Consider the following 12,613-nt stretch of genomic DNA (forward strand, 5'->3'; position numbering starts at 1 on the left):
AAGGAGGAGGAGGAGGCAGCAGCAGCGGTGACAGACGAGACTTCAGACTTCCATGGCTGACTTTAGGCTTAATGAAATGGAAGGGCGGAGTAGCACAGAAGAGGAGAGCAAGGCAAGATGGGGGTTTATACTTCTGAGGAGAACGCTCTTGCAAAATGATTCTTGCTGTAAATTTTCTTTATATCACCCATAAATCCATACACAAGTGTAAGGAAGCAAGGCTCTGCTTCCTCAGACGATGTGCACCACTGACTTTCTGGAATCTTGTGGACGAAAAAAAACTTTAAGACTTCTTTCACTGGGCTAATATAAATCGATATAAAAATATCCAATACCTCAAAAGAGCCCTTCAGTAAGCAAATACTCCATACTGATGAAAAGCAACAATCTTAAAATGAAGCAATACAAGTTTTATTGAATGAGAGGGAACATGTTCATTGCTTTTGAAATTGCTGACCCTCCGATAATATGTGTAGACTTTCACTATTCTTCTGTTGAATGGGGTGTAATCAAAATTGTGTTGTGTTCAAAAAACACGCATCAGGTCAACTTAAATTGACAATTCCGCAAACTAAATAATCTTTCACAGTAATCATCATACCTTATCAAATTTGAAGTTTTGTCAGCATTTACTATGAATGTTGTGGATGTCATGATGATGAAAAAATAAAAAGGAAAGAAAAACTATCTCTCCAAAACATGTTACTTTGTGAATGCAATATTTTCCCAAATACATGTCTTTTAGTTTGTGTATTTCAAAATACATTCAACAATAACATATGTTTTAAAACAATGAAAATGTGTTAATTAGGGATGCACCGAAATGAAAATTCATGGCCGAAACCAAAAACCGAAAATGAGGAAACCAAGGCCGAAAACCGAAACACCGAAATAAATTATTATGCCAATTATTAGTACCATTGCATTTATGGCTATGACTGTGTACTAAACTCAAGGCATTGCAATTCAAAGAATAAATCAATTACAAAAGTATGAAAACATTTATTTAGCACTGACATTACAACAATGCACAATATAAAATTAAATTAAGTTAAAAATATCATTACACTTGGTGGAGGGGTGCGATTGGTATTGGTCCGGGGTGGGGTGGGGGGGTGGGGGGATGCGATCGGTGTCGGTCTAATAAGCAGCAACACAGAGCTATAAGGATGCTTTACTCTCACACACGCTGCATTTATAGTCACACAAACACACACACACCTTCTCCTGTGCTGTGCGCTTCTCCGTCTCCAAGCGGGTTCTCCGCATCCATCGCGGCCCGGATCATTTCTGGTGCGCGCTGCTTTAATCCCACATCCAGGTAATGATCTTTATAACGCGGATCAAGTACAGTCGCAATGAAGTGCAGAGGATCCAAATAGATCTCAGTGAAACGTGTGCTGACAGACTCTAAGAGTGTACTTCACTTTAGTGCTGCAATTAAAGGAATAACGTCTGCTACAGATGCATCAGAGGAGCTGATCTCTTTAGTTAGCTGTTTCGGGCGTGTTGTTTCGGTGATAAAAGTATTTCGGCCGAAGATCTTCGGTGGCCGAATTTTCGGTGCATCCCTAGTGTTAATTCATACCTCACAATAGAGAACATTTATACACTGAAAAAAGTTCCAATTCACTACTGAGGAACTAAAATGGTTCTATGACTGGGTTTATAGAGACATCTCATGCTTGTTTATTGTTATGATAAGATTACAAAATCATAAAATCAGAAGCCAAGACTGAAAGATACAGTTTGTATCTGTATCTGTTTGAGTGTCCATGTGTGCATGTGTGCTTGTGTGTGCATCTGTGTGTGTAAGTTCCAGCCGTCTGAATCAGGGTCTGCTTTGGCAATTAGGGCCTGGATGATTTCCCAGGCTAGCCTGCCGTACCCACCGCTCAAATGAGAATCACATTCCTATTGTGTTCCACCACCGTTAATCATGTTTTGAAACGACTCTGCAATACGGCAGGGTGATCCAGCAGCTTGTCATCTGCCTGCTCAAAAATGTGCCGATGGGGTCATAACTGAAGCCATAAATGCCTGTCTTCCTCAGCTTTCCTGTCCAACCTGTGCTTTTTGTTTGTCTGGGAAAGAAACATGCAAGCACTGAATGAGCACATTTTCGCAGGCCAACAGAAACAGCAAGGTCCTTATGTGTGATTATGTCTTAATCTAATACTCAGTGAAGGTTGTTTTTTTTCCAAGTATACAGTACTGGCAAGGTTGATACATCTAATACTCTACTAAGTGGAAAAAGCTTAGATACCCAGTTGTATGCAAAAGTTTGTGCACCCATTGACAAATAACATATTTTGGAGATTTTAAATTTTAAAAGATGTAAACATAGCCTCTATAGTATATGGGGAAAAAACACACTATTTTTAAGCAAAGATGAATGCACTTTTCCTTATCCACTTTTATTTATGTCAAAATGAAACAAAAATAATAAAATAAATAAATAAGTAAATTAAAACACCATTGTGGCATGTGCAAAAGTTTGGGATTAAGATTTCAGAATTCTCAGATTATTTGTACACGGTCTCAGGCCTTAATAAACTCGTTAGGCCTGAGACATGTCAACAATTGTTATTAGGAAAAGTAAGATGGTGCCAGTTTCAAAGCTTAACCAATAGTCTGACTCTTCAAACATTGTACAAAGACTCAGCAAACGTGGGTTCCTTTAAGCAGCTGTGCAAGACTCTGAAAATTGAAGTTATATATGCCCACAATGCAGGGGAAGGCTACAAGAAGATAGCAAAGTGTTGTCAAACTGTAATTAAGGGGTGGCAGTTTAGGGGAGCTTTGGTGGTCAAGAAGAGATCTGGAAGATCAAGACAACTCTGAGAGAACTGCTCATATGCTGGTCAGAAAGGCAAATCAAAACCCCCATTTTGATTGAAAAAAAAACCAACACTGCAGGAGATTTAGCAGACTCAGGAGTGGTGGTGCACCATTCCACTGTGCAGCGATGCTTGAAAACCTTACCTGTGTCCTCATCATAAAATCCAACATCAGAAGTATGCAACGAAACATTTAGCTTGATGTGTTCTGGAAACAAGAGCTGTGAACTCAGGAAGTTAAAATAAAACTCTTTGGACACAATCAACAAAGGTATGTTCAAAGAAAAAAAGGAGCGGCATTTCATGAAAAGAACACCTTGCCAATGTGTTAAGCACAGGGTGGATCTATCATCCATCATCTACCATCATCTGTCATACTTTGGGGTTGTGCTGTAGCCAGTGGTATTGAAAACACTGTATGGGTGGAGGGTAGTCTTGCATAGTTAGACCTTTCTCCACATTTCATTTAAGCGCTGGAAAGAGATCTGGCTGCACATATTATTATCCTGCTATAGGGATAAAAAAGTTATCTGATTTGTTTATATGTCTTTAAACAAATCACAATCGTCTTGGGCAGAACTAAGCTGAGAATGCAGCAATGGTGCCCTTGCATGTTCTTGAAACATGGTCATCTGCATTATCACACTCCATCTATCTTTTCCAACTAATGTTTCAGAAGATCCATAGAAAATGGAGTACTGGCCAGCAGCTATTTACTCGTTTGTGTCTGGATCTTACACAGCATAAGCAGCACCCTTGACTGCAGGGTTTTCACTGAGTCCTCCATTATCCCAACCAAAGGGGACAATAACAAAACCATGGCATTTTCATGCCACAGTGATTACCCTTGCTAGCTCACTGCACGACAGGCCATGCTTAGAATATCAAACTTTTTTCCATAACCGGTGGGAGAATATGCAAGAAGATCCATGTTATACAGCAAATCTTGTAGGCATATTCTTTGTATACCTTTACAACCATTCACTAAAAGAACCAGGCAGGTCTGAAAAAACTTGCCATATTCAGTGTGTAAGTTGCTACCTTGGAGGTTGTTGCTGTTTCCTGTAGCAACAGGGATTTTGAAAAGGGTAACACGCCAATAGCAGAAGCGGAGAATTCCAACTGAAATAGCCGGCCAATGGTTAGGCTTATACACACGATCCACATCCGAAGAGTCAGACTAGGTAGAGGGAAGAATGGATTCCACTAAATACCAGCAAATTCTGGGAGCAAACATCACAACATATGTAAAAAAGCTGAAGCTGAAAAACAGGATAATGATCCCAAATATACCTCGAAATCCAACATGGACTACCTCAAGAGACGCAAGCTGAAAGTTTTGGAATGGCCCTCATATTGTCCTGACTTAAAAATAATTGAAAACCTGTGGATAGATCTTAAAAGTGCACGCAAGATGGACCAAGAATAACGCAGAACTAGAAGCCCGTTGCAAGGAAGAATGGGAGAAAATCTCAAATACAAGAACATATCAACTTTTAACTGGCTACAAAAAGCGTTTGTAAGCCATGATATCAGAGGGTTTGTCCCTAAGTACTGATTATTTAGGGTGCCCAAATTTTTAAACTTTTTTTTTTTTTTCTTGTTCCATCTCCTAGAGAGGCTGTTTACTTCTTTTCAATAAACCCCCCCCCCCCCCCCCCCCCCCCCACCAAAATATGTTATTACTTAGAACTGTCGAAACAGTCTTGCTCTGAGAAAATGGTCATTCAGCTGTTCTAGAGGTATACATTTAGTAATACAGACTTCAAAAGTGCATTACACGTCTGGAGATTTTTGATACAAACTTACCCGTAAACTCTTGGCTGTTACATTCATTAGCCAAACAATTGCACCATTTCCAAAAACAAGTGTCACTCAAAGACCAGTCGAATTGTCCATCAAAAGCCAGAGGGAAAAAAACAGCTAAGCACTTTGTGAGGTTAAGTGGCAGTTATTCACTTGAAGCTCACCCAAATGGACAGCCTGTTGCCTTGCCAACGCTGACGAGCGTCCGTGATGCTCATGCACAAACAGCATTTTAAAGCAGCTTCGTGGTTGCCAGCGAAAACCAAACTGGCCTGACACCGCTCACACAATGTGGATCTCTGATAGCTCCTCACTCTGCCCTGCCATTGCAGTCCCTTTCTCAGTGGTACCTAAGCGGCTTCTCCCCGAGGACATGCAAGTGAGATACTCACCTGTAAATGAACTTGGTTCTGTAAAGTAATGCCATGCCCTTATCTGCCTCTACGGTCTGCCCACTGCAGCCATAACACAATAAATAACTCAGGAGAAGATGAGCACTGCCCCATGGCAGATGATGATAACACTTACAGCCTAAGGTCTGAGTTGACAGAGGGATGTCTGTTTGTGCGTGTTTGTGCGTGTGTGTGTGTGTTACTGCAGGAGAGAAAGTTAGTGGAGCTCTGCCTCTGCGAAACGAACGGTTAGGTTAGAGATGGTTGCCCATGATAGATGTCACCGTGGGGAATAAAAGCAGTGGATGCATCTGCTTTCTGGTGCATCACATATTTCTGTATTACATGCAGTCAGGTGGCTGTAGAAAAAAGCTTCAGCTCAGCTTTGTATGTTTTTGTAAATTGTAGCATTGTGAACACAAAAGAGCTTCCATTTTGGTTTTACTGCAGAATATCTTGTTCCCAAGCCAGTTTTCTCTGTAATCAAGTCATTAAATTATAATCTTATTCAAACAAGTTAAAAAGAAACTACCAGTGCAATTTTTCAAAGAAAATCAATTTATTTTTTACCTGCATTTTGGTTTTATTAAAGTGAAAATGCAGATACACATAGGAACACTGGGAGTAAGAGAATGGTGCGACATGCAACAAAAGGTCTCAGACTGGGAGTGAACTGAGAACGTTTCTGTTATAAACCTTAACCCCTTCAAGAGAGGGACACTCATTTTTCAAATAACTCTTTATAGGAATTGTTCACTTCATACACTGGGAGATTCTCTCACTCATTTTAACAAAAACACAGTTTTCATAAAACACAGACAGGTATTAATTGATGAGAAAAGTAAGTTTAGCTTTTTTTCACTTTAGGACACTGAAACAATGTTATTTCACTGAAATCCTGTCAAAAACATAGAGTAGCATTTTGCTATGATTAAATGTGATTTCTCCAGAGAAGATAATAAAACAAATAACTACCAGCTAATAATAGAATCTTGTTTCGGGCACTAAAGGAAACAGCCAGTCTGACTGTGATAAATTGAGCTGAGCATGCCCCTCAGGGCTGCATATCTTAACTCTTCTGCTCCGTGTCCACATGTAGCAAGAGGTGAACTATCACAATGTTTACCAATAGACCTGACACAGTGGCACACAGTAACACACAGTAACACACAGTAACACACAGTAACACACAGTATACACCCTCCACCCACTCAGCCATGGCTAATTGCTCTGCACTTTGATTACCGCCATCTATTTTAATGAGAGCTTACCAACGCATTCTCTCCTGCTCGCTTTCTCTGTCAAACACACATATATGCAAACACGATACACACATGCAGGCATGTGCGCAAATCACTTGGACACACATATATATATAAATATGTAGACACAGAGGAGAAGAGAAGCCAAGAGAAGCCAAGAGAAGAGACAAGATGAGACAAGATGAGACAAGACGAGACGAGAAGAGATGAGTATAAGAGAACAATACTGTGTGCCATGTTTGTCCCGGTGGCAGGAAATTGGAGGGTGTTCATTAGGCTAATGGATATGAAGAGGAAGGGAGAAGGGCAATGAACATAGAAGGAAGGAGGGAAGGAAGGAGGGTGAGTGGGAGGCCACTGAATTATACCACAACAAATTTTGTACAATGGCCCAACAAGTCATATTGCAGCATGTCATTTCCTTGCTCCTACGATAGAGAGAGGCATACCTCAATTACACAGACTAGCTTTAATTATGCAGAATTTGCCTCATAAGACGGCTCCTGTTGAGAAGGAATGAGCTGTTACATTTTTGGTGCAAAGGCTCACTGCTACTACTCTGCTGGATGGACTCAGCCTCATTAGGATCTCTGGTTTACGGGCACACACACCAGGATGACAAAGCCTCACAATCAATGGACTCACACTGTTCAAAAGATTTGGGGAGAGCAGAGACAGTTCATACAGAACTGGTCAAGGCAGCTGATCGATGGTGAAAATGTGTGCTCTTCTCCAGTGCAGCTTAACCTCCTTGTCCACTGGCTTTGGTCATCCTTTATTTGGATTTGCACACGTTGTGTTTTCTGTCACTGAGGTTGTTACTCTTCCTCAAAAGTTACAGTACTTTATATTTTTCTCTTGAGAGTGAAAAGACATGGTATGACAGCCTGTGACTGAAAGTATAACAAAAAGAAAGAAAGACAAAAAAAACTCCACGTACATAAAGAGCAAAAGAAAGCGCAAGAGATCAGGACAAGGAGAACACAAGAAAAAGAGGAGGAGTGTGAAAGTAAAGAGTGCTTAAAAGGGACCGGGCGAGACAACCGCATTAAAACCACAGCTATGCCAGATCACAGCGTCACACTCTGTCTCATCATTTTACGAGACGTTAGGTCGTCCATGAAACTAGTTCAACATGTCTAGTATAATGATCTAAGGATCATCAATACCACACACACAAACACAACTGCACACACAAACACACACACACAGTACACACAAAGTTGGAAAATGATGTGCCAGCTAAACAGAGCTCTCCAAATAATGGCAAAATGAGGTCACAGCACTGTGCTGGTGAGTCAACTAGAAAAGGTATAAGTGCAGTGTATGGATAAAATGTGTTTTCAAGCTTTCAAATGTAATTTAAAACATAATAATAATAATAATAATAATAATAATAATAATAATAATAATAATAATAATAATAATAATAATTAAAGCCGCAAGCGGCGATGGCGGGCCCTCGCTCACCCATGCCACCGCGGGGCCTGAGGCATGGCGGGGCTGTGGCGTGAAGCAGAAAGTGAGAAAAAACCTGGATGGAGGCCAAAAATGCAATGTTTCGTTCATCCAGTAGGGGGCCGTCACAGGTAGTTACACATATGGTCTGGTGTGTTTTGGTGTGTTCAGGGCGGCCACTCATCAGTCATGTGAAGTTTGGAGTGAATTGGACAAAGCATGAAGGAGTTATGAGAGGTTGATGGTTCATCCACCAGGGGGCAGTAGAGTGTAACAAAACACAAGCGGTTGCGTTCAGGGTGGGACAGTGATTACACATGTGAAGTTTTGTGGAAATCGCACAATGATGATGTAAAATATGGCACTTCCTGTTTCCACTAGGGGGCGACACGAGTGAGATCGCCTATGAGCGAATGGAGACGTTGAGGTCGGCACCCTGGACCTGTGTACCAATTTTCATGATGATACGAGTTCAATAAAGCCATCAAAAAGCCAAACGTATTTTCATGGCGAGGAATTGATGGTCGCCGCGTCGCCACACGGACGCCATTACTCGTAGCTTCACAGTCTTCATAATGTAGCTTCACCAACTGGTTCTGAATGAAGTTGATGGGGCAAAGTATGTAATTTTAATGAATCTTAGTTAACTTCCTGTTACCACCGGGGGGAGCTATGAGTTACATGGGAAGTTAATATATTGGGACGTTCAGGGCGGAGCCATCATCATGTCCAGCAAGTTTGAAGCTGATTGGATGAAGTATGTGGGCGTGAGAGCCACTCGTATGTACATGGCGAGCACGCCAAAGTTAGTTGAGCCCTGGCAGACCCGCCCTTTGACCTACGGATGCGCAGAGCACAACTTAAGCTCAGCTAGGTCTGGAGATGTTGCATACCTAATTTGAACTTGATCGGGCGAACGCTGTGGGATGAGTTAATTTTAGGCGGGAAAAATCAAAACCAAAATGGCCGACTTCCTGTTGGGTTGAGGTCATGAGGTCAAGAGGCTTTTTTGCATATGTGGGTATAATACATATGTGTACCGAATTTTGTGAGCATAGGACAAAGTTAGCAAAATTCCCTATGGGCATTTTTGGACTTTGTAGGGGGCGCTATTCCGCCATTCTGCGTCGACCATTTGCGACCACCCAAAAATATCGAATTTCGGATAAGGCCGGACGTCCGTGCAAAAGTATAAGCATTTTCGCATTTGGGAAAGGGGCGAAATTGGGGCACGAAATGTCGGAAGAATAATAATAATGATAATAATAATAATAATTAAAGCCGCAAGCGGCGATGGCGGGCCCTCGCTCACCCATGCCACCGGGGGGCCTGAGGCATGGCGGGGCTGTGGCGTGAAGCAGAAAGTGAGAAAAAACCTGGAAGGAGGCCAAAAATGCAATGTTTCGTTCATCCAGTAGGGGGCCGTCACAGGTAGTTACACATATGGTCTGGTGTGGTCTGGTGTGTTCAGGGCGGCCACTCATCAGTCATGTGAAGTTTGGAGTGAATTGGACAAAGCATGAAGGAGTTATGAGCAGTTAATGGTTCATCCACCAGGGGGCAGTCACCAAATGTGGTGTGGTGCGTTCAGGGGCGGCCCCTCATCACTCATGTGAAGTTTGGAGTGAATTGGACAAAGCATGAGGGAGTTATGAGTAGTTAATGGTTCATCCACCAGGGGGCAGTCAGCACATGTGGTGTGGTGCGTTCAGGGGCGGCCCCTCATCACTCATTTGAAGTTTGGAGTGAATCCGACAAAGCAAGAGGGAGTTATGAGCATTTGATGGTTCATCCACCAGGGGGCAGTAATGGGATGCGTGCAGGTGTGTTCAGGGTCAGTCCCTCATCACACACGTGAAGTTTCGTGGAAATCGGACAATGTTGATGCAAAAAATGGCACTTCCTGTTTCCACTAGGGGGTGACATGAGCGACACCCCTATCAGATGGAAGAGGTGTCCACCCTGGACCTGTGTATCAATTTTCATGATGATACGTGTTCAATAAAGCCATCAAAAAGCCAAACGTATTTTCATGGCGAGGAATTGATGGTAGCCACGCCCCCACAGGGACGCCATTACTCGTAGCTTCACAGTGTTCATAATGTAGCTTCACCAACTGGTTCTGCATGTTTTAGAAGTGGAATGAAGTTGATGGGGTCAACTATGTATTTTTCATGAATTTAAGTTCACTTCCTGTTACCACCGGGGGGGGGCGCTATGAGTTACGTGGGAAGTTAATATATCGGGACGTTCAGGGCGGAGCCATCATCATGTCCAGCAAGCTGATTGGATGAAGTATGTGGGCGTGAGAGCCACTCGTATGTACATGGCACGCCAAAGTTAGTTGAGCCCTGGCAGACACGCCCTTTGACCTACGGATGCGCAGAGTACAATTTAAGCTCAGCTAGGTCTGGAGATGTTGCGTACCTAATTTGAACTTGATTGGGCGAACGCTGTGGGAGGAGTTAATTTTAGGCGGGAAAAAATCAAAACCAAAATGGCCGACTTCCTGTTGGGTTGGGGTCATGAGGTCAAGAAGCTTTTTTGCATATGTGGGTATAATACATATGTGTACCAAATTTTGTGAGCATAGGACAAAGTTAGCAAAATTCCCTATGGGCATTTTTGGACTTTGTAGGGGGCGCTATTCCGCCATTCTGCGTCGACCATGTGCGACCACCCAAAAATATCGAATTTCGGATTAGGCCGGACGTCCGTGCAAAAGTATAAGCATTTTCGCAATTGGGAAAGGGGCGAAATTGGGGCACGAAATGTCGGAAGAATAATAATAATAATAATAATAATAATAATAATAATAATAAACATTACAATTTCAATAGGGCTTTCGCCAGGCGACTTGCAGTCGCGGCTCGGGCCCTAATAATAATAATAATAATAATAATAATAATAATAATAATAATAATAATAAAAATAATAATAATAAACATTACAATTTCAATAGGGCTTTCGCCAGGCAACTTGCAGTCGCCGCTCGGGCCCTAATAATAAACATTACAATTTCAATATAGCATTTTTCCCCGGGGGTCTTCCATACCACATGATTACTTGATTACTTGATTACTTTGGGGTCACTTGCACTTTGGGGTCACTTGCACGTTGGGGCATGAACGAATAACAGGGCTTTCGCCAGGCGACTTGCAGTCGCCGCTCGGGCCCTAATAATAATAATAATAATAATAATAATAATAATAATAATAATAATAATAATAATAAAAAAATTAACAGCCTAAATGGATTTCAAGCTGTGGTTCATGCTAGCATCTATTACTTGAATCTTGACCTCTGACTGATGTTTGGAGACACCCCATTGACCTGACCGTGACTCCTGTCTGCCACTGTCTCCATAGTAACATATGCAACTATAACACTTTAACACTGTGTTGCCCTATCAGCAGCCTAAAAGAAGTGTGAGAAAGCTGCTATTACACAAACCACAAGGTTGAGTTTTTGCTTACAGTTTCTAATGAGAGGGTTTAATGATAGCATTCTTATTATCTCTTCACCTACTCCTACTCAGTATCATCACTGAATTGTCCTGTTTGATTATCTTGGCAGTGTTATCATAATATTAAAGTATCACACATAAGCAATAAAACACACATGGTGCACTACAAATAAAACCAACACATATACAAATAAATAATCTCTAAAGTGAAGGAGAGGTCCCCAGCATTTACTGTTTAAACTAGCTGCTAATCCAATTGTTCCCTCCATGGGGACATTAGAAAGACAGACCCTAATGAGAAACTGGTGGCTAAATAACTATGATGGTAATAACAGTGGGAGCATCTCTCAGAGCAGGCATTTGACTCCTGTGACACACAACCATTAGATATTCATGAAAACAGATGTTGCTTGGCTCGCCAGCTCATTGGCCAAAAATACCCCTTCGAAAAAGCCAGAATCCTAAATGAATTTCCCCACGGAACATGCCGTTTGATCCCGTGCCAAGAAAGAGTGAGGAGATTTTCATGCTATAGGAGAAGAACGAGGAGGAGGAAGGAGGGAAGGAGGGAAGGAGGGAAGGAGGGAGGATGAGATGGGAAAGAAAGGGAGAGGGGCGTGTAGTTTATCCCTTTGCTTCAAGTTGCTGTCGTCTCTGCTTCACAACGCCTCTTCATCACACAGCCTCATCTCTTTCTCCTCATGTCCAAAGATGCCATCTTTAGCATGGGCTGAAGAAACAAAATCCTATTAGCTTGATAGCAAAGTGAATTTGTTAAAGCAGTCTCAACCAGGCGACGCTCCAGTGGCTTATCACTGGCTAAGCAGACAGAGCTTAGGCGAGAGGAGGACAGATGAGAATGGGTGAGGAGACAGAGAGAGAAGGGGGGGGGGGTTAGGTGCTTTTATGTACATACTGTACTGTAAGTACTCCATAAGTAGGACTCATTATTTACTTTTTTATCCATTCATTGTATTTTGATCTTTAAAAAAGGGGAATATGTGATTTTTAAAAATACATATTATTTGTCTCACAAAACTTTAATGTCATGTTTGTTTTTACTTTCTCACCATTTTTCTTTTCATCTTCTGTTACTGGAAACATTTTCTGTGCTCTTTTACTGATATCTGTACTGACCAGCATCCAATAATTTCTGTGTGTGGGGAAATTGTAAAAAAAAAAAAAAAAAAAAACTATAACAATAAAATTAAAATTCTATCGTTTGTAGAAAAACAAACAAAAACAAATGGTTCAGCAAATATTTTTGTTCTTTACCTAATGTATTTTCTTAAATTGTGTGTATAATATATTATTAACTGGAGTATTTATATTGTCAGTATTGTTATTACATGCTGTGTGTATGTTTTAATGAACTGCACAGGGGCCAAA

At 41.5% G+C, this 12,613-nt stretch overlaps 1 protein-coding gene across 2 annotated transcripts in view; it reads right to left on the reverse strand.

Annotated features, from left to right (window-relative positions):
• Positions 1-12,613, reverse strand: part of fbxl17 (F-box and leucine-rich repeat protein 17) — a 231,909-nt gene that overhangs the window by 71,565 nt on the left and 147,731 nt on the right. The window contains exon 9 of one of the 2 annotated variants that reach the window (XM_062417099.1): positions 11,847-11,954. The exons of the other annotated variant lie outside the window; for it this stretch is intronic. Within the exon in view, the coding sequence (XP_062273083.1) occupies positions 11,945-11,954 (10 nt within the window). The 3' untranslated portion in view covers positions 11,847-11,944. Of the gene's footprint in view, positions 1-11,846; positions 11,955-12,613 lie in introns of those variants that run through there. 2 annotated transcript variants of the gene reach the window in all.

Source organism: Scomber scombrus, chromosome 4, assembly GCF_963691925.1.
Source record: "Scomber scombrus chromosome 4, fScoSco1.1, whole genome shotgun sequence".
NCBI classification, from domain to species: Eukaryota; Metazoa; Chordata; class Actinopteri; order Scombriformes; family Scombridae; genus Scomber; species Scomber scombrus.